The following is a 24,690-nucleotide window of genomic DNA, read 5'->3' as shown; positions in this document are numbered from 1 at the left end:
ACTGTTAACCAGTTTTTGTGCATGTGTGTATCCTCCCAGAGATACTGTCTGTATATTTGTATATATACACCCTTAATTTTTATACAAATTGTGGCATACCATAAATACTATTCTGCACCTTGCTTTTTTTTCACTTAATCTATAGACTACTGTTTCATATCAGTACTTAAAGATACTTGCGTATCTTTATGGCTGCATGGCTGCACAGTATTGCATTCTTCTTGTAGATGAGCAGAATGTATTTAAGCAGTCCTTTGTTGGTGGATATTTAGCTTTCATCCAGTCTTTGGCTATTATAAACATGTTTATATATATTATATTTCACATGTGACAATATATCTCTAGGACTCTAGGAGAAATTGGTAAGGGCTCTTTGGTCATTGGCTTGTTTTTGGTTGCTTGATGGCTATAAAACCACAGTATTATGCATGAAATCAGAGATTCTAGGATGTCTAGCCATACCTAACTACACAGATGTCACAGGATATTAGGCTAGAAGGCATCTTAGAGATTCCAGAGAGGGCCAAGGACACACAGAGGTTTAGAAGCAGATCCAGATTTAAAACCTGCAGTTTTTTACTCCAGTCCATAATGCGACTCTTTTTACTACACACTGCTACGTCAGAGAGATTTGGCACAGCCTGATTTCTGTCCTGATAGGCATGACTGTGTATTATCTGGCCCACTGTGATCTCACTAGCCTGTGTTTACCTGATTTCTCTTTCCAGGGTCTGACGTTTCCAACCTAATTTACCCTACTTTTCCTGCTGCTCTGACTTCTCCCAGTAATAAAAACTCCATCTTTAAATTTTTTTAATTAGAGCTGAAGTTTTTTTATGGTTTGGCGACCCTTTAGTAATGAAGACAAGTAGGAGAGGCAGGAGTACCAGGCAGGTAATTTGGTAATGGCACAAGATTCATGATCTTAACTGTTGCTTTCTACTCTTAACTCATTCATTGACTCATCATGTACTCTAGGGGGAGTCTCTTTCTCCTCTTGGTCCTGCTGGAATATCTCCTTTCCTTGGCCATAAGGTTGAATACCTCAAGGTCCAATGAGTGCATAATGTGCCCAATAAGAAAGAATATGAAAGTGTATGCAGACAGTTTAATTCTTACTGAATTATACGAGGGAGCAAACTACAGGTGACTTTTTGTTTACATGTAGTTATCATATGATCCAGCATTTTATCTGTAGATATGTACCTATGTGAATTGAAAACATGTTTATGCAAAAAGGTGTATATGAATATTCCTAAGTGTACTATTCATACTAGCCAAAAAAGTGAAAATGACCCTATGATGGTTAATTTTATGTGTCAACTTGGCTAGGCCTTGGTGCCCAGTTGTTTGGTCAAACTGCAGTCTAGATGTACTGTGAAAGTATTTTTTTTGGATGTGATCAACATCTAAATCAGTAGACCTTGAGTAAAATCTCTTACCCTCCATAATGTGCCTGGACCTCATCCAATCAGTTGAAGACCTTAGGAGTCTGTCTTCAGACTGCAACACAGAAATTCTGCCTGTTTCTTTGAATGACACACTGGACCGGATGTATTGAAGAGATATATTCAGAACATTCTATCTTAATACAGCAGAATACATATTCTTTTCAAATGCACATGGAACATTTTCCAGAACATACCACGTTAGCCATAAAACAAGCCTCAACAAATATTGTATATATGTATTATATGTACAATGGAATATTATACAGCCATAAAAAATAATGGAATCTTACCATTTGCAACAACATGGATGGAGCTAGAGAGTATAATGCTAAGCGAAATAAATTAGAGAAAGACAAATACCATATGATTTCCCTCATATGTGGAACTTAAGAAACAAAACAAATGAACATAGGGAGAAAAAAAAAAAGAGAGGCAAACCAAGAAACAGACCCTTTTTTATCTAAATTTTAGTTAGTGTACAGTGCAATATTGGTTTCAGGAGTAGAATTCAGTGATTCATCACTTAACATACAATACCCAGTGCCCATCACACGTGCCCTTCTTTTTTTTTTTTAAATTTTTTTTTTTCAACGTTTATTTATTTTTGGGACAGAGAGAGACAGAGCATGAACGGGGGAGGGGCAGAGAGAGAGGGAGACACAGAATTGGAAACAGGCTCCAGGCTCTGAGCCATCAGCCCAGAGCCCAACGTGGGGCTCGAACTCACGGACCGCGAGATCGTGACCTGGCTGAAGTCGGACGCTTAACCGACTGCGCCACCCAGGCGCCCCACACGTGCCCTTCTTAATACCCATTACCCATCTAGCCCATCTTCCACCCACCTCCTTCCATCAACCCTCACTTTGTTCTCTATCTTTAAGAGTCTCTGTGGTTTGTTTCCCTCTCTTCTTATTTTCCTCCCCTTCCCATATGTTCACATCTGTTTACGAAACAGACTCTTAACAATAGAGAACAAACTGATAGTTACCAGAGGGCAGGTGGGTGGGGCAGAATGGGTGAAATAGGTGAAGGGAATTAAGGAGTGTACATTTGTCCTGATGAGTGCTGAGTAATGTATGGAATTGTTGAATCACTATATCATACACCTGAAACTAATATAACACTGTATGTTAATAATACTGGAATTTAAATTAAAAGCTTAATTAAAAAAAGTTCTGTTTGCAGCCTTTGTACTCAAGACTGCAACATCAACTCTTTCCTGAATTTGCATCCTGCTTGCCTGCCCTGCAAAGCAGCCCTCATAATGGTGTGAGCCAATTCTTTAAACTATCTCCCTGCCCTGCCCTACCCTCCTGTTCTGTTTCTCTGGAAAACCCTAATACAAACCCTGATGTCCGTAAACTTATAAATGGATAAACAAAATGTGATATATTCATACAATGGAATATTATTCACCATAAAAAGAAATGAAATGCTAATACATTCTACAACGTGGATGAATTTTGATAACATTATGCTAAGTGAAAGAAGCCAGACACACAAAAGGCCGTATATTGTATGATTCAATTTATTTGAAATGTCCAGAATAGATAAATCCATAGAGATGGAAAGTAGATTACTGGTTGTCTAGGGCTGGGTGGGGGAGCGGAATGGGTAGCAAGGGCTTAATGGGTATGGGGTTTCTTTTGGGGGTAATGAAAATGTTCTGGAATTAGGTAATGGTAATGGCTGCACAACTTCGTACTAAATCCATTGAATATTACCCTTTAAATGGGTGAATTGTATGGTATGTGAATTAGATCTCAGTATAGCCATTATTTAAAAAAAAAAACAAGACTTAAAAAATAAATACTATCTATCACACTCCTCTGTCCTGTCCTTCCCGTCTACTAGGCAATGTATGTAGAGCTTGCCATCTGCCTGGCAACACCCATTGTCCCCAAATTCCATGCTACATTTTGCAATAGCAGTTCTTTCCTGACAATGCTAATTTAGATGGTAATTTTAACCAGACTTTTATTAAAAATTTTAAAGTTTATTTATTTATTTTGTGAAAGAGCAAGTGGGGTATGGGCAGAGACAGAAGGGAGAGAGAGAATCTCCCTCAGGCTCTGCACTAACAGTGCGGAGCCTGATGCAGGGCTCGAACCCACAAACGGTGAGATCATGACCTGAGATGAAATCAAGAGTCATGCTTAACTTAGCCACCCAGATGCCCTTTTTTTTTTTTTAAATTTTTTTAACGTTTATTTATTTTTTGAGAGAGCCAGAGCATGAGCTGGAAAGGGTACAGAGAGGGGGGGAAATCACAGATTCTGAAGCAGGCTCCAGGCTCCAGGCTCCAAGCTGTCAGCACAGAGCCTGATGCGGGGCTCAAACCCATGAACCGTGAGATCATGACCTGAGCCGAAGTTGGCCGACTAACCAACTGAGCAACCCAGGCACCCCCACCCAGATGCCCTTTAACCAGATTTTAAAAAACAAAAATGCTAGGGAGAAGGGCTTCAGGGAACTGCCTTGTGTTTTAACTCCAGGCCCAGATCTCACCTATGGATGATACTGATGTAGGAGTGGCTCTGAAAAGGATAGGAAAAATTCTCTGTCCTTAAGGAGCTTACAGTGAAAAGAGAAGGTCCAGAGGCTATGTAACTGATTTTGCATTAGATATCTTTTAAATATTCTAACAGTTCTGGGCGCCTGGGTGGCTCAGTCAGTTAAGCGTCCAACTTCAGCTCAGGTCATGATCTCACAGTCCGTGTGTTTGAGCCCCGTATCTGGCTCTATGCTGACAGCTCAGAGCCTGGAGCCTGCTTCAGATTCTGTGTCTCCCTCTCTCTGCTCCTCCCCTGCTCGCACTCTGTCTCTCTCTCTCAGAAAAAAATAAACATTAAAAAATTATTATGATTCTAACAGTTCAAACTGAGCTTTCTATAGAAGGAAACCATTGTTCCATCCTAGCTACCAGATTCTCTGGGCCTTGCACATCACCTCCCACCAGCTAGTATTCTATGACAACTATCAGCCACTTGTACATTTCACTCCTTCCTCTCCTCTTTAAATTTTTTGCAATGTTTATTTACTTTTGAGAGAGAGTGAGAGAGACAGAGTGTGAACGGGGGAGGGGCAGAGAGAGAGGGAGACACAGAATCTGAAGCAGGCTCCAGGCTTTGAACTGTCAGCACAGAGCCTGACGCGGGGCCCAAACTCACGAACCAGGAGATTATGACCTAAGCTGAAGTCAGACGCTTAACTGACTGAGCCACCTGGGCACCTGTCCTTTCCTCTTCTTTCCTGCATGCCAGCTACCTCTTACAAGTCAGCCCTGCCCTCAGTGGCTTTGAAAGCTTAAACCTATCCCAGAGTCTTGTATGGTTCAGAGGGGTTCTGAATGCTAATAAAGATGCCAAGAGCTTTTAGACTCTTCCTGCTGAGTTGGGGTTGGAAGTGTTTCAAGGGAAAGTAAAATCTTGGGTCTCCCTTGCCTGCAGAACTTTGGTTCTGCAAGAAGAGGAAATTGACCATGAACACTAGCAATTATTCAGGGGGCTGCCTAGGGATATCACCTCAGATGACCAGTTTTTGGGAGATGAGTGGTCTTAATTTTGATGGTGTTCCCAGGGCCTCAGTAGTCTCATGACTGTCAACATTTCCAGTATCTCTACTCCTAAGAAGAATAAAGGACTGGAGAGATTGCCTATAAGGAAAGAGAGTTGGACAGAAACAGGGCAAATTCTCAGTTTCTCCCAGCAAGGCAAAAGGAACAAAGAAATGAGACCAGAGGATTTAGTGACCTAAAGAGAGTCCTAGAGCTGAAAATAGAGTAGCTGGTGAGTGAGGAGTATCAGATGGCAGGAAACTTACAGGTCTATATCACCCATGGGGGAATCCAAAAAAAAGTGTAACAGTAGAGGCTCTGCCTTTAAGGAGCTTATGGCAAAATGTAGTTGTGGAATAAAAATTAATATACTTGAAATAATTTGTAATTTGGTAGTAAACCATGGTGTTGACAAAAAAAAAGTGCTGTAGGAACTTGAAGAAGGGACATATCATGTGGGCTGGCATCCTCTTGTGAGCTGAATGGCTGAGGCAGTAGGTGTCCCAAAGGACTTTATGCCCCAGCTACAGTGGCTACAGCTTTTAGAAAGGAGTGTGCCTGAGTCTTGCATGGTTTTCTGGAGGAAGTGTGGGAGAGGAAGATTCATCATCATCACCATTTTTTTTAATTCTTTAAAAAATTTTTTAAACAATTTTTTTAAAAAATTGTTTATTTTTGAGAGAGAGAGAGAGAGAGAGAGAGAGAGAGAGAGAGAGAGAGAGAGAGAGAGAATGAGCAGGGGAGGGGCAGAGAGAGAGGGAGACACAGAATCTGAAGCAGGCTTCAGGTTCTGAGCTGTCAGCACAGAGCACAATGCAGGGCTCGAGCACACAAACCAGGAGATCATGACCTGAGCAGAAGTCAGACATTTAACTGACTGAGCCACCCAGGCCCCCCTCATCATCACCATTTTTAAAGTATTATTGTCATCAACAAGAACCATAGTAAACATTAATTGAGCATCCCCCCCTCAGTCTAAACTTCTGTTGGGTAGGCAGGGCAAACACAGAAACAGTTGAAGGCCTAGTGCAAGAAAGCTTGTGCCAGGAGCACAAAAAGAGAAAAGTGAGGGTTGGGGAGGAGAAAGGTTTCCTGGAGGAGGTAGTCGTTGAGCTGACCCTTGAAAGAAGTTTAGGGTTTGGATAAATGGAGAAAAGAGTGAAGGAGCCTGTAAATGACCTCAAGACACAGAGGTGGGAGTGACCAAGGCAAGTATAATTAAATGAGAAAATTTGCTGGACTGGAGCAAAGAATGTGTGATAGGGTAATGTGGACAATGAAGTTGGAGAGGTAAGCAGCATGGTGATAACAGAAAGCCTTTAATAGCATACAAAAGGAGTTGTTTAGGAACAAAGTAGGAAGGCCTTTTAGATTTGTGTATTTGGGGAGTGGTGAGGGCACAGGGAAGGAAGAAAGGCTAAAAGAAAAACTTTGGTCTCCCGTGCTAGCTTACCAATTTATCCCATCTCAGCAAATTGAGATGAGATTGTCACCCTACTTGAGATCCATCTGAGGAACAGGTTCCTAAGAAGCCCCCCAGAAGCTCTTCCCCCTGTACTGTTGGTGGAGAACCCAGTTGGAAAGGTCAAGCCAATTAACACCCTATGTAAAGTGTTCTGCATGTTGGCCTGCCTTGTGAAAAGGAAAGGAGGAAGGATGGGCCTGTTAACCCAGCTGCTAGCACAGGTGCAGACCAAGATAGTGTGCCTGCTTCAAAGGCAACAACATTTAGACATTGATTTATCCCCGAATCAGCCCTGGGGAAAGGGAATAGCAATTGCAGAAATCTTCAAATTCAACACCACGCCAAGAATAAATCTTTCTTGAGGCCATCATTTTGGTGGCTGCTAGTTGGCCACTCCTCACATAGATTCTTTTTAATGACTTCCTGCAGAAAAAGGAGATTGGCACAGGAGGCTACATTTATATTATTACTAGGAGGCAGATGTTTTCTCTTTTTCTCTGGGATTTAGAATTATGAAAATGAAGGCATGAAAACAAAGGCTCAGTGAGGTGGGGGAGGGGTGATCTTAAGAATCCTGTCAATATTCTGAGCTCTGTAAGACATCCCTCTCAGTTTTTACTAGCAGTTCCTTTGGCTCGTCTCCAGTCTATTTAGAATTTGGCACGTCTTCAGAACCTTCCAGCCAAAGACCTGAAAGTTCATTTTAAAGTTCCTATCCTGGCCTCATCTTGCAAATGGGGAAATCAAGGCATTTGAGTTTTCAGGTGTCTGTAGGCTGACCTTGAGTCCTGACACCCCACTAGCCGTTTCTATCTTACCTTTGCTGCACACAGTCTTGCCCAGAAAGGAAACTATGGCCCAATTGCCTCTCAGGTCTCCTCCGCCCCACCCCACCATGATATTATCTGGAGGGCAATAGGACCTAGGGAAGTTCAACCCTGAGTCAGACAGAGACGCACCTGCCTAACAGCGTGGGTTGAGCAAGTGTGCAAGCGAGCTAGTTCGGGAGGGCGGGGTAGAAGTGAGCGTCTGCTGCTTTTGGGGAAGAGGAAAGCTGTGGCTCCCTCTGGGATCCGGGGTTCGTGGTGGAAAGCGTTTCCGAAGACTGGCCCAAGCCCTTTTTTGCCACGCCTCTCCGCCCGGCGCATCCTTGGGCTGCCTGCCCGGGAACTCGCAGGCTGGTTTTTTGCTCTGCCCCAGCTGTCCCTCCCACTTCGCCCGTCCCCGCCATAATTGCCTGAGTTCCTGAAGCCGCCGACCTCCCGCAGCTAGAACTGCAGACCAGGGAGGACCCCAGCGGCAGGCGGCACCCAAGAGTTTGGTGACATCTGCCTTTGCCCTCCGGGGCTGGCGTCCCGCACGTCATGCTTCTAGCTAGCAAAGTTTCTCTGTAGAAAAGAAGTACTTTTAGCCTTGTGTTGATCCTACCGCGCGCGCCCTGCTTCTCTCCTGGGAGATTGGAGATTGCGCTCTGGGCCCCGGCCTGCTAGCTGCCTTGGGGGCGGGGCTTGGGGAATCCGTGGAGTCCCCCGAGTACCCTCGACTCTTCGCACGTCCTGGAGAGAGCGCCGGCGAGCAGGAAAGCTAATAGCCAGAGCCTAGCGATGGCTAGGATACCTGGGCACTGAAATGAATCCCCGAAGGGACGCTCAGGCTGCACCCGCTCTTCCGCCCTGGTTCAGTTCTCGGCCGGTTTGAGAGGGCATACTGGTCAGGACTCGTCCGGAGTAGCTGCCGAGTGTTGGTGCCGGGACAGAGTGGCTACCCCCCTCCCTGGGGGGGCTGCGCCAAGAAGCGGCACAGGAAACAGCAGTCCCCATGGCCTTTCACGTGCCTGGAATTGGACTTCGGACTGGGCGCTAAAATGCTTGCTTTTACCTTGCCCAGGTTTCACAGCACGTATGTGGACGATTGGAATCCTGGGTCAATGAAGAGTCAAGTTCAAAGTGGTACTTCTGGACTCACCATCCCAGACTCCAAGTGTAACTTGAGACTAGGAAGAGGGGTCTCCTGCTCTAACAGATCTCCGTTCTGGAATTGTACTTGACAGCTCTCTTCACCGATACTTGAACTGCAGTGGCTACAGGGTTCCCTTGGGTGGGGTGGGGGTTGCTCTGAAGACCAGACTGCAACACTCAGAACCTCGACAATGGACCGAGTTTTTGAAATTCCTGAGGAGCCTAACATGGATCCAATTTCATCTCTGGAGGAAGATGTCATCCGTGGGGCCAACCCCCGATTTACCTTTCCATTTGGCATCCTCTTCTCTACCTTTTTGTACTGTGGGGAGGCTGCATCTGCCTTGTACATGGTTAGAATATATCGTAAGAATAGTGAAACCTACTGGATGACATACACCTTATCCTTCTTTATGTTTTCATCCATTATGGTCCAATTGACCCTCATTTTTGTCCACAGAGATCTGGCCAAAGACAAGCCGCTATCATTGTTTATGCATCTAATCCTCTTGGGACCTATTGTCAGGTGAGCAACTTTTTACTTTAAAAAAAAAATTTTAATTGTTTATTTATTTTTGAGAGAGAGAGAGCGTGCACGAGTGGGGGAGAGGCAGAAAGAGAGGGAGAAACAGAATCTGAAGCAGGCTCCAGACTCTGAGCTGTCAGCACAGAGCCGGATGCAGGGCTCAAACTCACGAACTGGGAGATCATGACTTGAGCCAAAGTGGGACACTTAACCGACTGAATTATCTAGGCACCCCGGTGAGCAACTTTTGAATTTCTCCCCCATCCGATTTATGCAGAGAAAGATGAAGCTAATATTCACAAGACTGAAACTGTGTCTCTGATCTAATCATTTCTCCCATTCCGTTCCACTCTTGGCTTCCCTGCCTACCATCTAAAAAAACCTTTATCTGAAACCTTAAATGCCACCGCAATGAACATGTGCCATGTACCTATGTTGTAAAACCAGGTACGGTACCACTGATAAGACTTCATTAGACAGTGTTTGCTATTTGGATTTGAATTGTGAAAATTGGTATCGGGAGGACCAGCTGATGAGGTCAACCTGTGCACACGGGCCGTAACTTCAGAGTGTGTTAGTTTGACTCTGCCTTTTAAAACACTCTATAAATTGGATCTCACATTCAATTTCTTTACCCTGAGCTGCTTGGGCTGGTGCTGCTGCCATTTCCAAATTTTTTAGAGTTATTTGGCATCCAGGAAATATTTTTTTTTTAATTTTTTTTTCAACGTTTATTTATTTTTGGGACAGAGAGAGACAGAGCATGAACGGGGGAGGGGCAGAGAGAGAGAGGGAGACACAGAATCGGAAACAGGCTCCAGGCTCCAGGCTCCGAGCCATCAGCCCAGAGCCCGACGCGGGGCTCGAACTCACGGACCGCGAGATCGTGACCTGGCTGAAGTCGGACGCTTAACCGACTGCGCCACCCAGGCGCCCCCATCCAAAAATATTTTAAGCTATCTGTGGTTGTCTAGTACCCCAACCCATTGTAGTTCATTTTTTAAATGTTTATTTTTGAAAGAGAGCATGAGTGGGGAGGGGCAGAGAGAGAGAGGGAGACACAGAATCCAAAGCAGGCTCCAGGCTCTGAGCTGTCAGCACAGAGCCTGATGTGGGGCTTGAACTCATGAACCACAAGATCATGACCTGAGCCTGAGCCAAAGGAAGTCGGAAACTTAACCAACTGAGCCACCCAGGCACCCTGTAGTTCATTTTCTGTATTGGTTCATCAGTCTCCTGTTTATCACTTTGTATCTTTCTGCAATAAAGGTACATGGTTAAAGGGGGCAAAGAAAGATAGTCCATCTCTCCATCTGGATACTGTAGTGCAATATAATAGTATCAAGTCTTTCCATTAAGATTGCCTTGAAGGGATGAGAATGTGCCTTATCTTAGGGAGACAGGCATCTGTGTCAGCAGTCTCATCTGGATGCTATGAGATTTTCGAGGTAGGGAGACATTGCAAAACTTATGAAGTCAGGAGGAAGGAATGGACCAGGTTTGTCTTGATTGCAAGAGAGGCAGAAACCTGCAATCAGCTGAAGAATGTGTCAGAGTGTTGATGTAATTGCAGTGGGAAGATATTTCATCATTACAGAACTAAACACAGTGTGAAACTGTTTAAGGATGGAACTCCCCTACTTAAAAAAAATTTAAATCAATTTATGTTCAAGGAGGGATTGATCAGGCTCCATTAGAGAAAATATTGGATATCAACAGAAATAGTAGTCTGGAATTCCAGTGGCTTGGAGTCTAGTCCTGTGTCATTGACTAGTTGCATGGCTTTGGTGAAATTTCTGAAAATGCCTTAGGCCCCAGTTTCTTCATCTGTACAATAAATGGGTTGGGCTAGATCATGGGTCTCAAAGACAAATGCTTACAAGGGCCAGGCAGGTCTCATAAATGAGTGAAGCAGGCCAAGTATGGGAAAACCAGTAGCTTCAATGTATGATGATAAAGGAAAACAAAATCTCAGTGTTAGAGAAATAGTATAGAGCGGTGAATAGCAGTGGCAAGATGGAGTCTGCATGATTTGCCTAAAGGAGGCAGCTGCACTACATTTCCAACCCATTGTTACACTGTTAGAATTTAGACACAATGTTGCCAGATTCCCCAACTTTTCAGGAGGAGATTCCAAGACAGGATATTATATGAAACATCATTTTAAATTTTGGTAATTTGACTCATTACATAAAAACACAGTGTGGGCCAAACCATAGCTGTTGGTGAGATGTGACTCAGCTGGCCTATATGCACCCTTCGGACTAAGGAATCCAAAGGTCCTTTCCAATTCTAAATCTTTGAAGGTAAGCTGCAACAGACCTCATCTTGAACTTGGCAAAGAAATTTATAGATGTCACTAGAGGAGCAAGGAAACCATTCTTCTCTCCCTTTTCAAATGCAGTATATTGAATTAACAGATCAAGCACTGTCAAGATACAAATTTCAGCAAGTCCTCCCCAGTCCATAGTTTAGACTTCCCTCCTTTGCTTTGTGGGCTCCCAAGCCATCTTTGATGTGGATGCTCCATTTGGAGTGTTGTGTACTGTATTTCATTTTTGTTATTTAGCTTTCACTAGAAATGATTGGAAAGCATTTATAATCTCAGCTAACCTGACAGCAGGGAAGAAATATTAAGAGCTCATAAATAGGGGCGCCTGGGTGGCGCAGTCGGTTAAGCGTCGGACTTCAGCCAGGTCATGATCTTGCGGTCCGCGAGTTCGAGCCCCGCGTCAGGCTCTGGACTGATGATGGCTCGGAGCCTGGAGCCTGTTTCCGATTCTGTGTCTCCCTCTCTCTCTGCCCCTCGCCCGTTCATGCTCTGTCTCTCTCTGTCCCAAAAATAAATAAATAAAAAAAAAAATAAAAGCTCGTAAATTGTATCCTTGATATGCTTATTTTCAAGGCAAATTACTTTTTGGTAGAGAGGAACTTGATTAGTGCTATTAGGCACATGGAGGGAGGTATTTAGAGGGCCTGGCTCCCTTATCTGAAAAGCAAAGCTACTTCTGAAAATGAAAATGTACTCTAATTTACTGAAGCTTAGAAGCAAGGCAAACACCCTTACTTAAACTAGTAAACAGCCTTTAGAAGCGTAAACAGAATGCTTTGTGTCACTACCTCCCCCAATATTTTATTCAGGAATAGCACTGATGAGCCTTGGTTAAAAATTTAAAATCTTTTGTTGGAAACGCATTTAGCTTTTTTCTACTCTGTTCTCTCTTCCTTCCATCTTTTCCTCTCCCAGATTTTAGAGTTTGAAACATCATGCTTCAGAATAACACATATGCCCCAGTCTCAAAGGATCCTGTGGAGAATGGCAGCCAGCACATATTCCAAACCTTCCTATTGGGAGCCAAAGGCCTAGAAAGCATATAAATCTCTGAGCTCATCTTTAGCCTATTTTTTCCATTAAATTACATTGCCATTATGATCATCCTCTCCTCCCATCATTTCTCACCCTGCATTCTTTTCTTCCTTCTTACTCTTTCATTTGCTCAGAAAATATTGATCAAATACTCACCATGTGGTAAGTGTGGTGGGTAAGATAAATACAACCCATGCCCTTAATCAGGAAAGATGGCTTAATTTTCACCATAGCTGTTCTTATCATAATGGTCCACAGTTTCCATTCCTGTCAGGGTGAGTGGAGGAAGTGATAACTAAGGTGTTCTGAAACAAAATGTTCTAGTTGCTTTTCTTCTATTCACCACATCAGAATTGCTTACAGATTTCTGATTTACATGGGGGAGATGGGAGGGATACAGCAGGAAATATTGTCTTATCGCTATCACACTTATCACTAAGGTTGGTAGGCTCTCATAAGGATGTTTTCCTCTTGTAAATAAAGAAGTTTAAAAGGTTTTTGGCACCAGATAGGTCAAGACGCCCCCCTGAAGCAACTTTTAGAGCTTTTGATGTTCCCTAGGTATGGAGCACATTCAGTTCTGAGTTGTCAAGTCTTTTAAGTACCTTTGTTATTGAGTGGCATCACTGTATAGCTGATGTGTTTTCTAGATGTAAGACGTTTTGGCAAGACAGTTATAGTTGTCAGCTTTGTCTTGAAAAAAGCAGAACTCAGAAGCCCCAAGTATGGAGGTAAATGCTTTGCATAAAGAAAACTTTACCTCAGGAACTTGAGGTGTTATGAAAACCAGGGCCTTTTTTTTTTTTTTCTTTTTTTTTTTTTTAAATTTTTTTTTCCAACATTTATTTATTTTTGAGACAGAGAGAGACAGAGCATGAATGGGGGAGGGGCAGAGAGCGAGGGAGACACAGAATCGGAAACAGGCTCCAGGCTCTGAGCCATCAGCCCAGAGCCTGACGCGGGGCTCGAACTCACAGACCCTGAGATCATGACCTGGCTGAAGTCGGACGCTTAACCGACTGCGCCACCCAGGCGCCCCAAAACCAGGGCCTTTAAGACCTTCATCATTGTGCTCACTTTGGCAGCACATATACTAAAATTGGAATGATACAACGAAGATTAGCATGGTCTCTGCACAAGGATGACCTGCAAATTCATGAAGCATTTCATATTTTTTGTATGTAATTGATGAATTACTTAATTGTACTGAAATCAATATTGCACTGTATGTTAACTGACTAGAATTTAAAAGTTTGGAAGGAAAAAAAATCACCCACAGAGTCTTAAAAAAAAAAACTTTATCATTTTCTCTCACCACATTATTTACATAATATCTTTGTGTTCAAGGCACTTTTCTACCATAGTCCTATTTTTTTTATTTAAAAATTTTTAATGTTTATTTTTGATAGAGACAGAGCATGAGTGGGGGAAGGGGCAGAGAGAGAGGGAGACACAGAATCTGAAGCAGACTTCAGGCTCTGTGCTGTCAGCCCAGAGCCCGCTGTGGAGCTCAAACCCACAAACCGTGAGATCAGAACCTGAGCTGAAGTCGGATGCTTAACCAACTGAGCCACCCAGGTTCCCCTACCATATACCTGTTCTTGAGACAAAGCAATTCCTTAAATCTTCAAAAAAAAAAAAAACCCCCACTCTGAAATGGTGTTCTTAAGTCAGTAGATGACCAACTGGACAAAAAAAAAAAAAAAGATTTAGACTCAAGTAACTTGTAGAAGGCATGACCAACTCTTTGATTCATGACAAATGAGTAGAATGGGAAAAAAGGAATGGTAAAAAGTAGCACAAACTCCCCAAGTTTATGTATTATTCTCCTCTCACCCCCACTACAGCCTTCCTTCCCAGGACAGCTTTAGTTAAGTGCCTGTGATGCTTTACTTCCACAGATGTTTGGAGGCCATAATTAAGTACCTCACACTGTGGAAGAAAGAGGGGCAGGAGGAGCCCTATGTCAGCCTCACCCGAAAGAAGATGCTAATAAATGGCGAGGAGGTGCTGATAGAATGGGAGGTGGGCCACTCCATCCGGACCCTGGCTATGCACCGCAATGCCTACAAACGTATGTCACAGATCCAAGCCTTCCTGGGCTCAGTGCCCCAGCTGACCTATCAGCTCTATGTGACTCTGATCTCTGCAGAGGTCCCCCTGGGTAGAGGTGAGTAGGGTCAGGAGAGGGGAGGGCTCCATTTAAATCAGGGGTCGTAGAACTTTAGATCTGACATGATCTCACGGTTTGTGAGTTCGAGCCCCATGTAGGGCTCTGGCTCAGCTCAGAGCCTGGATCCTGTTTCAGATTCTGTATCTCCCTCTTTCTCTCTCCTCCCCTGCTCATGCTGTCTCTCTCTTCTCAAAAATAAATAAACGGTAAAAAAAAATTTTAATAAAAAAAGGAACTTCAGACCTGAGCTATCTAATATACTGGCCTCATGTAGTTATTTAAATTAAAATGAAAAATAAAAAAATTACTTCCTCAGTCATACTAGCCACATTTTAAATGTTCACTAGCTGTCTGTGATTAGTGGTTACTGTATTGGACAGCACAGGTATTACACAACATTTCCACCATTGCACAAAGTTCTGGTAGACAGCACTGTTAGAGAACTTCAGGAGCCAGACATTTAGGCCTCCCACATTTCTTAAACTGGGGTAATCCATTTAGACTAACAATAAACTCTCTCTGGGCCCAGAAGAAGCTGATAATACCAGAACTCAGTAGGACATTTTCCCTAGCCCAGGGTGTTTAAATTATACTAAGGTTTTTTTTGTTTGATTTGCTTTAGGGATGGTCATCTTTTAATAAGAGTTTCCCAAATATTACTGATCATGAGAAAACATATTGCTGAATGAAAGCCCCTTTAAAAAACATATATATCTCCTACTCAGACCTGATTCACTCTCTGTGGGGAGGCCAGGAATCTGTATCTTTTTTAAATACCCCAGTTGATTCTGAGCAGCTGCATTTGGGAACCACTGATGTCATCACTCCAGTGGGGAGAAGGAAGAGGGGTGTGGAATGAATCCTGATGAGAATGAGGCTTGCTCCCAGTTCTGACCTTCTGTGTGATTTGGGGAGTAAGTTACCCAAGAGGTCACAGTCTTAATTTTCCACTTGTAAAAGAGGGCTCCTGAGATGAGTAAGACCTCTAGGAGAGGAGGAAATGTGAGTCAGTGAGTCAAGATAAAGTACTGTTAATGAGTTTTAACAGCCCAAGATTAGCTTCATCTGCTTGGGTTGGAGCTTGTACAGCTGTGGGTACAGCTTTGAACCAGTTCCTCATTATTAGATACTGATCCTGTGTGGCAAAGCCCCATGCCGCAAATAAATGTAAAGAGGGAATTTGTTCCCTTTTCTCCACTACAAATTGTTCATGATGTTCTGTTGGTCTTGATGCTTTTTACATACCTAGAATTGACAGTAGTGTGAAGAGAAAAGGATATGATGATGTTTTTCCTCCTGAGAATTTTGAAGGTCATCAAATCATCTAATTAAAATATGTATACATTACAAAAGTAATACATGCACAAACCAATTGACCTACAAGTAGTCCTATATGCATAGAAAATTTCTGGAAAGATATGCAAGAAACCATTTACCTCTGGGCAGTGAAAATGAGAAGTCCGTTGACTTTTACCTTTTACTTTATATCCTTCTATATGGTTTGAAATGTATATGGTTTAAAATTTTTACTATGACCATGTGTTACTGTTTTTAGTCCTTATTTTTTAATTATAAAAATCAGGCATGATTATAGTAAAAATTCAAAACCACACAGAATAGATATATGAAATAAGAGATGTAATTTTGCTCCCCAAAGGTAATCTCTGTTAACTATTCAGTATACATCCTTCCAGACTTATTTTTTTACTATATAAACATACATACAATATATACATCTATGTACTTTTGTCAAAAAGGACTGTATTAATCATTTTGTTCAGCAACATGACTTTTTCAAAAGTATGCCAATCTATTTTTCTTTATTGGTTATTTATATATGTATATATAATGTACATTTTCCTTATATGAATTGGACCATTCTTTCTTGTTCCCTAATCTATTGGTAGGATTAAAGTTTGTTTCTAATTTTTCCATTCAAAAAAGTTTTTTCTAATTCTAAACTGCTCCAGTGAAGATCTTTCTAAGTATCTGTGTACTGGAATGAGACATGATAGGCTAAATTCTTAGCAATAGAAGTACTGGGTGAAAGGATATGCATGTTTGGAATTTTATCAGAGAGCCCTCCCAAAAGGTTGTATGAATTTATATTCCCACATGTAGTGTATGAATGTACTTTTTCTTTATATGTTAAACTTAATATTATTTAGTTGTATAATTATAAAATTAAAAAACTGACTAGTTAAATCACTTGCTTTAAATTGTGATGGAAGCTGAACATCTTTTCATGGTTGGTTCTTGTGTTCTTTAAATTGTTTATGTTCTTACTGACACTTTTTAGTGGGTTGTCTTTTTCTTATTAATTTGTAGGAGTTATTTTCTTATTCTGGTATTAATCCTTTCTCTGCTGTAGATAAATGTGTATGTATACATTTGTGTAATGTTTTATATGTGTGTACATATATACATTTTAAAAGTGCATTGGGGTGTCTGAGTGGCTCAGTCCATTAAGTGTTGGACTTTGGCTCAGGTCATGATCTCACAGTTCGTGGGTTCGAGCCCCACATCGGGGTCTGTGCTGACAGCTCAGAGCCTGGAGCCTGCTTCAGATTCTGTGTCTCCCTCTTTCTCTCTCTGCTCCTCCCTCACTCCCATTCTTTCTCTCTCTCTCAAAAATAAATATTAAATTAATTTTTGTATTAAAATTTTTTTTCATTAATGTTTTTTTATTTATTTTTGAAGGAGAGAGAGAGACAGAGCATGAGTGGGGGAGGAACAGAGAGAGAGGGAGACACAGAATTCGAAGCAGGCTCCAGGCTCTAAGCTGTCAGCACAGAGCCCGATGTGGGGCTCGAACCCACGAACTGTGAGATCATGACCTGAACCGATGTCAGACGCTTAATCGACTGAGCCACCCAGGGGCCCCAACATTAAAAAAATGATTTAAAAGTACATGTACATGTTATACATGTAAAAGGTGTGACATACATGTGCAACACACCATATAAGATACACAATATAATTATATATTCTGGCTTTCTGAAGTATTAAATTTTTATGTATTTAAGTTCCTTGTTGCTTTTAGATTGTGTGTACTTCTTACAAAGGCCTTTAACAGCTCCTGTTAGGTCAATTTAGCCTAATCTTCCAAATAGATGAATTTCCACAATCAATTTGTCACTTCTCCCACCAAAACACAAAACAATAACACCAACAAAAGAAAAAAACAACATTTCATTGAGACTGTATATTGGGATTGCGTTTAATTATTTAGGTTATTTTGGAGAGAATTTACATCTTTACAGGATCAATTGGTTTCATATTAGAAGATGATATATCTCTCCATTTTGTTAAATATTTTTAAGTTACTGTATTGAGGTATTATTGACAAAAGTCTCAACCTATTTAAACTTATCCACTTTGATGAATCTGGAGATAAGTATACATCCGTGAAATATCACCACAATCTATACCATAAGTGTGCAAGGCCTATAGCAAGAAAACTATACAAGTTTACTGAAGTACATTAAAAAATATGTAATGAAATGTACTTTAGTGAAGTTGTATAATTTTCTTCCTGTAGGTTTTGCACATTTTTGTAAGGCTTATTTCTATGTATTCCATTAATTTTTAAATCACCTGACTTCCTAAGTGTCAGGGTAGTGCCTAAGTAGGGGAAATGCATGTATTACACATTTTGGAAACAGGGAATGATGATAATGATAGGAGCTAGCAGATAGCATTTACTGTGTTCTGAACATTGCTCTAAACCCTTTATAAGTGATTATTTTAATTTTTACAACAGCCCTGTGATATAATTATTGTCATCCCCATTTTAACAAATGGGGAAAGAGAGTCCCTGAGAGGTTAAGCAAATTCCCCATGGTTTCATAAGTAATAGTTGGAAAAGATTGGACTGGACTCCAGGATGTCTGCCTGCAGAACCCATGTTTCTAGTCGTATATCACTATACAAAGAATATAAGGGAAACTTTCTCCAAGGCCTTGTTTTAGATTCTTTGGTGATTTCTCCTATTAAAAACTTTCTGACAGTACCATCTCTTAAGGTTTTGCAACCAGTTTTTTGGTTTCGTTTTCCTCATTTTCATCCACTCTTCTGTCTTCTCCTTGCTATCCCTTTTCTAATCTCTTTTTCTGTTGGAGGCCATCTGGATCAGTGTAGATGAGCAAATTCACTAACAGCATTATGATATCTTATGGCATGAGTCTATTTGTAGGGAGACAGATGGGAGGTGTTTTTACATTTATGGGAAGCATCAGGCTTTCTTCCTTGTTTTACATTACTATCAATAAATGAGTTTTAATTTAAGGGAAAGCATCACCACACTTAGCTACATGTATATACACTCTAATGTTCCCAAGTCCACAAGGAGCTTCAATTCTTAAGGCTGGGACTAAGAGTGGTTTATAATGCTGAATATATCAAATCATTATGTTGTACACCTTAAACTAATACAATATTATATGTCAATTATATCTCAATAAACATAGAAAAATAATAAAAATAAGGCTAAGGGTAGACACTTCAAGAGAGTCTCTCATTCCAGTCTTTGAGATTCCAACACTCTACTTAGAGCTGAAAAGGATCTTGGAAACAAAGCTGTGCTGCTTTTTGGGTTTCCATGGGGAAGTCTTCACTTTTCTTGCAGATTAAGTTGACATCTCCATGCCTCCAGTTCCCTGGATCCAGTATTTTTATGGGAACAGAAAGTTCCAGCTTTTTTTTTTTTTTTTTTGGATGAGTTACCCCTCAGGCCTCTCACTCTCCTTGAGAGCACTAGATTTTTCTTAGTGATTGGTATTCTTTGATAGAAAGGAGTAAAAAGAAAGGGCCATTGTGTGACTTATAGTTGAGACTTCATGTAGCAAGTTATGGAGCACCCTGACCCTTGAGGGCCAACTCTATATAGTCGTATGGATGTTATGGGCTATGATTTTTTTTTAAATTTTTAAACCACTCTGGTAGAATTTTGGAGATTCCTAAAATATACCAAAGCACCTGGGTGATAAATTGATATTGCTGATGATTAATGCAAACAATTCTAGAGTAACTCAGTAAATTGGGGAATTAAGGCACATAGATATTCAGTGACTTTCACACAGCTTTCACAGAGCTGAACCAAAGGCTTCTAATTGTAGATATGTTATGCTGCCTTTCTAAACTCAGAATTCCTCATTAATTCCACAAACAGCACCTACTATGTTCCAGGCAGTATGTTAGACTCTGGGGATACAGTCAGTGAACAAAATAGACATGATCTTTTCTGCCTTCATGGAATTTACAGTATACATTCTGACACATTCTACAAGCACATACAAAATTAGTTCCTTAAAGAGGATGTATGCCAAAGAAGGGACATCTATAATCAAAGGCACTCCCATGAATTTCCTAGGACTGGATTTTTTCAGAACTCCTTCTGCCTTCATTGTTTGCTCAAAAGCCTGTTTCATCAAGTGGATGCTGCCCTATCCCCTTGATATATGCTCTTCTTTTGTTAGTGACCTCTCAATGCTAGTTTTGGGATCCACTGTTTTTAAAAAGTTCATTTTGTGGGGTGCCACAGTCAAACCTCTGACTCTTGATTTCCACTCAGGTTATGATCTCACAGTTTTGTGAGTTTGAGCCCCATGTTGGGCTCTGTGCTGACAGCACAGAGCCTGCTTGGGATTCTCTCTCCCTCTTTCTCTGCCCCTTCCCCACTCAGGCTCTCTTTGTCTCTCTGAAGTAAATAAACTTTACAAAGTTCATTTTGTATGTTTAGATGATTATTAAAGTATTACAGTGTGTGTTAATTGTGGGAAATTTAGAAAATAGAAAAAAGGTTTTTAAAAGTGGTATAATACCTATCACAAAAAAATATATTTCAGTTTATTCCCATTTTTTTCTGTGCATGCTGTTTTCTTTTTTAAAAAATTTTGTTTAATATTTGAGAGAGAGAGCTTGCACACCTGAGCAGAGGAAGGACCAGAGGGAGAGGAGAGAGAGACTCCCGAGCAGGCTCTAAACTGTCAGCATGAAGCCTAATGCAGGGCTCTATCTCACGAACTGTGAGATGACCTGAGCCAAAACCAAGAGTCAGACACTTAACTGACTGAGCCACCCAGGCACCCCTGTGCATGCTGTTTTCTGTGCTAACATAGCTGTGTTCATACGTGAGTTTGCTCTTAACTGGGCCCTCAAGTCTCACCTATGACCTCTCTGGACCTCTGGGTCAGAGTCTATGCTTCACCAACATAGTCTGATTGTCAATTTTTTCTGTTTTTTGTTTGTTTGTTTTTTACAGCTGTGCTAATGGTCTTTTCCCTGATATCTGTCACCTATGGGGCTACCCTCTGCAATATGTTGGCTATCCAGATCAAGTATGATGAATACAAGATTCGCCTTGGGCCATTAGAAGTCCTCTGCATCACCATCTGGCGGACATTGGAGATCACTTCCCGCCTCGTGATTCTGGTGCTCTTCTCAGCCACATTGAAATTGAAAGCTGTGCCCTTCTTATTGCTTGACTTCCTGATCATCCTCTTTGAGCCTTGGGTGAAGTTCTGGAGGAGTGGTGCCCAGATGCCCAATAACATTGAGAAAAATTTCAGCCGGGTCGGCACCCTGGTGGTGCTGATTTCTATTACCGTCCTCTATGCTGGCATCAACTTCTCTTGCTGGTCAGCTTTGCAGTTGAAATTGGCAGATAGGGACCTTGTTGACAAAGGTCAGAACTGGGGACATATGGGCCTGCACTATATTGTGAGATTGGTAGAAAATGTGATCATGGTTTTGGTTTTCAAGTTCTTTGGAGTGAAAGTGTTGCTGAATTACTGTCATTCCTTGATTGCTTTGCAGCTCATCATTGCTTATCTGATTTCCATTGGCTTCATGCTCCTTTTCTTCCAGTACTTGCACCCATTGCGATCACTCTTTACCCACAATGTAGTAGACTACCTCCATTGTGTCTGCTGCCACCAGCACCCCCGGGGCAGGGTTGAGAACTCAGAACCATCCTGTGATGCTGAAGCAAGGCAAAGCATTGTCTGATTCTATCTTCTGGGTATTTGGGGATAGGTTGGATTTTGCCAAGAGCAACTGTGAAATTGAAGGAGAGGATGAGGCTCATAGGTGAGTACCCACCGGGACATTTTCTTAAAGTTTCTGGTAAACCTATAAGAAGAAAGAGCAGCTCCCAGATAGGTTTTATTTCCTTAAGATTGACTGCTGTTTGGAAACCAGGGTAGCTGTTGTATACCTAGAAGGGCCGAGGATATGGTAAACACCCCTCCCACCCAGGTCAGTTGTCTGGCTGCCCTTGGGGATAATTTATCTCCAAGCACTTTAGGCTTTCTGTGTGTGATATTGTAGCTCTGTTCATTTGCTTGAGGCATTACTGAGCTTTCCTATGGTTGAAAGCCCAGAATCCCACTAGAATATATCCTGACTGATAAGAGGTTGTGACAACTTGCTAGCTATCAGTACCTCCCAGGAAACTGGCTGATTAATGTGGAACCTGTAACTGTAAGCCTGGCTGGCTTTTTAAAAATCCAAGGAGAAACTCTGGTTTAAAAAGAAAACCCCCACTATTAAAAGAGCCGCTCCTCAAACAAGTTATTTCTCCATCAGGATTTTACTAGTGATCACTCATCAAAAACTTCTCTTTTCTAGTGGCTCTTCATAGGCACACTCTGAGGAGGGAGTGCCTAGTAGGATCCTTCAGGGCATAAGCCAGAATGACTCTTTTTCATGGATCTGCATAGGCCTCCCTCCAGCTTATGGAATGGAGTGGTTGAGTAAAATCTCTCACTTGGAGCCTCATTTTCAGGAATTCCCTCCAAACTGGCCTTTCTGTGCGCTTGGTGTTTTACTAGTTGATGTGGATCTCAGAAAAGGTGAACTGTAATTGAAAATGTTTCTAACGTATGGGAGAAATGAAGATTGCTTTGTGTCTCCTACTGTTCTGAGTATTTTGTTGTTATTTTATTTTTAGGAGAGAGAGAAGGGGACGTTACCTTCATGTTGTTTGGGGTTTGGATGGTGGCTAATACTCCAAGGTAGAGTAAAGGCAGAGGAGGGAAACCAGATCACATTAAATCATCATTGGTACTGGTTTTTGCCCACAGGATTTTATTTTCTAATAAGTAAATGTTTATCAACCCTCTGCTCATTCCCACACCCCTGGTGGATGAATGCATCCACCTTTCTTGGGTGTCTCGGTGTTTACATCTCCTATCAGTTGGGCATGTTAATGGGAATGCCACCAGATGCCTCTAAAGTAACCAAGGAATTGAGGTTAGTATGACCACTGCCTATTGGGACATGGTATCCCAGCATTTACCTAACTAATGCTTACCCCTCACAGACCAGGAAAGTGAGAATTCCTAGTAGCACGTCCCAATTATTGCTACCACAGTGCTGTGAGAAACCGCAAACAATCTGACCTAAAGCTTCTCATCCCCATCCAGTTTTACTCTTGGGATCATGTTAAGAATTTATCTTTAGCCATTTCCCTTCCTTTTACCCAATGTCAGGACATGATGGTGGAGGAGCTCCCTCTTTTAAGTAACAGGACTATTAGCCAGAATTGTCCTATTTCCTGGCATGTCTAGTGTGGTTTTCCCATCTTCAACCATTGTTTGGGGCTAAAAGGATTGGATAATTAATTTGGGGGAGAGTAAATTGACTTGCTTTGGAGCAGTGAATATTTTCTTTTTCAATCCAATTTCTCATTTTATCTCTGATGAAGAGACTTAGCAGTGTGAGCTTTTTATGACAACAACCTATTTCTGACTTTGTTGTTTAAGGTGATTTTGAAAGAATCTATTAGGCCTCCAGACAAACCCACTGTCTCTTTGGAATTCAAGCAAAAATTTCTTCCCAGTGGTTAATATACCCTTACATTAAAATCAGAAGTGGTATAGAACTATAATTTGGCCCATAAAAGTCATGTGAATCAGTTTCTTAAGGTACAGGTGCTATGGGAACACAGCAACACACACTGAGCCAGGCAGGCCAATTAGAGCTAGAGTAGAGATACATGGGGCAGAAAAATGTGCCTTTCTACTAGACCAGACATATTTTTTCCCAGGTATCCTCCCCAGCCTCAGTAACCTAACATCTCTGGAATGCTGGGAGTTCAGGGTGAGGGGTGTGAATCAGCTTCCAACCTGAAAAACCTGCTGTCCTTACCCAAAGAGAAGAGATTGTAATAATACATTATGCAAATGAACTCTCAGAACCTCCTATAGGTGCTGGCCTTTCTGTTTCATAGCAATCTTCTAGATACACAGGAAAAGGAGGAGTTTCAGAATATGGTGTCAGGGCAAGGGAAATGCTTACATCTGCAAACACCTCTTTTTTAAGTTTATTTATTTATTTTGAGGTATAGAACATGCACACGTGGAAGGGACAGAGAGAAAGAGAATCTCAATCAGGTTGCACACTGTCAGTGCAGAGCCTGATGTGGGGCTTGATCCCACAAACCATGAGATGACCTGAGGCAAAATCAAGAGTTGGACGCTTAACTGACTGAGCCACTCAGGCGGCCCCCCCCCATCTGCAAATGCCTCTTTAATTGACTACTCTATTTTTACCCTTTGAAATCTTAAAGTAACACAGGGTATTTGTGTAGGGGCAAGTCTTCCTGGGTGGGAGAAGAGGCAGAGATGGGACCAGCAAAAGGGTCATGGAAGAGGAAGGCAAAACCATGAAGTTTAGGGGAAAAAAGAGTCTATTGTAGCAACAGCTTTTTCATATTATTGGAAATTCGGTAGGCTAAGTATGGGCAAATGAACATGTTAAGGAAATGTATTAAATAAACTAATAGTTGTCTATTTGCTCTGCAAAGTCTTTAAAGACTATGGGCATAGAATTGTGGGCACTGTAGGTGAATTAAATAATAGCTAATACTTTATAAGCATTTACTATATGTCTGGCATGGTGCTTTATTGCATTCAATCCTCAAAACAACCCTTATGAGGTAAGTACTATTTCCCTCCATTTTACAGATGAAGATTCCAAAGCATACAAAAATGAAGTTACTTGCAAAAGTCACAGCTAGTGTAAGAGCCAGGTTTCAGTCTTAAGCATTCAGGCTCCAGAGCTTATACTCTTTTTTTTTTCCCTAAATATAATTTATTGTCATGTTAGCTAACACACAGTGTATAGACTGTGCTCTTGGTTTTGGAAGTAGATTCCCATGACTGATCACTTAGATACAACACCCAGTGCTCC

General features: G+C 41.6%; 1 protein-coding gene and 1 non-coding gene across 2 annotated transcripts; both read left to right on the top strand.

The window, feature by feature from the left end:
• The first annotated feature begins 7,414 nt into the window (after nt 1-7,414).
• XKRX (XK related X-linked) lies at nt 7,415-24,380 on the top strand. The gene is made up of 3 exons (XM_006943861.3): nt 7,415-8,956; nt 14,225-14,493; nt 20,759-24,380. The coding sequence occupies exons 1-3, from the start codon at nt 8,622-8,624 to the stop codon at nt 21,502-21,504; spliced, it is 1,350 nt and encodes a 449-aa protein (XP_006943923.1). The 5' UTR covers nt 7,415-8,621; the 3' UTR covers nt 21,505-24,380.
• On the top strand, nt 13,393-13,499 carry LOC111558785. The gene has a single exon (XR_002739925.1). It is a non-coding gene; the product is annotated as a U6 spliceosomal RNA (small nuclear RNA).
• Nucleotides 24,381-24,690: the final 310 nt, after the last annotated feature.

This window comes from Felis catus, chromosome X, assembly GCF_018350175.1.
Source record: "Felis catus isolate Fca126 chromosome X, F.catus_Fca126_mat1.0, whole genome shotgun sequence".
NCBI lineage: Eukaryota > Metazoa > Chordata > Mammalia > Carnivora > Felidae > Felis > Felis catus.
Note: the sequence above shows the minus strand (reverse complement) of the source record. Positions and strands in the feature narration are given on the sequence as shown.

What these genes read in the sequence shown, in the direction of transcription:
- XKRX (XM_006943861.3), top strand. Translation starts at nt 8,622, where the DNA reads ATGGACCGAGTTTTTGAAATTCCTGAGGAGCCTAACATGGATCCAATT. An exon ending in CTCTTGGGACCTATTGTCAG is followed by an intron (nt 8,957 to 14,224) that starts GTGAGCAACTTT and finishes TTACTTCCACAG; the next exon opens with ATGTTTGGAGGCCATAATTA. An exon ending in AGAGGTCCCCCTGGGTAGAG is followed by an intron (nt 14,494 to 20,758) that starts GTGAGTAGGGTC and finishes TGTTTTTTACAG; the next exon opens with CTGTGCTAATGGTCTTTTCC.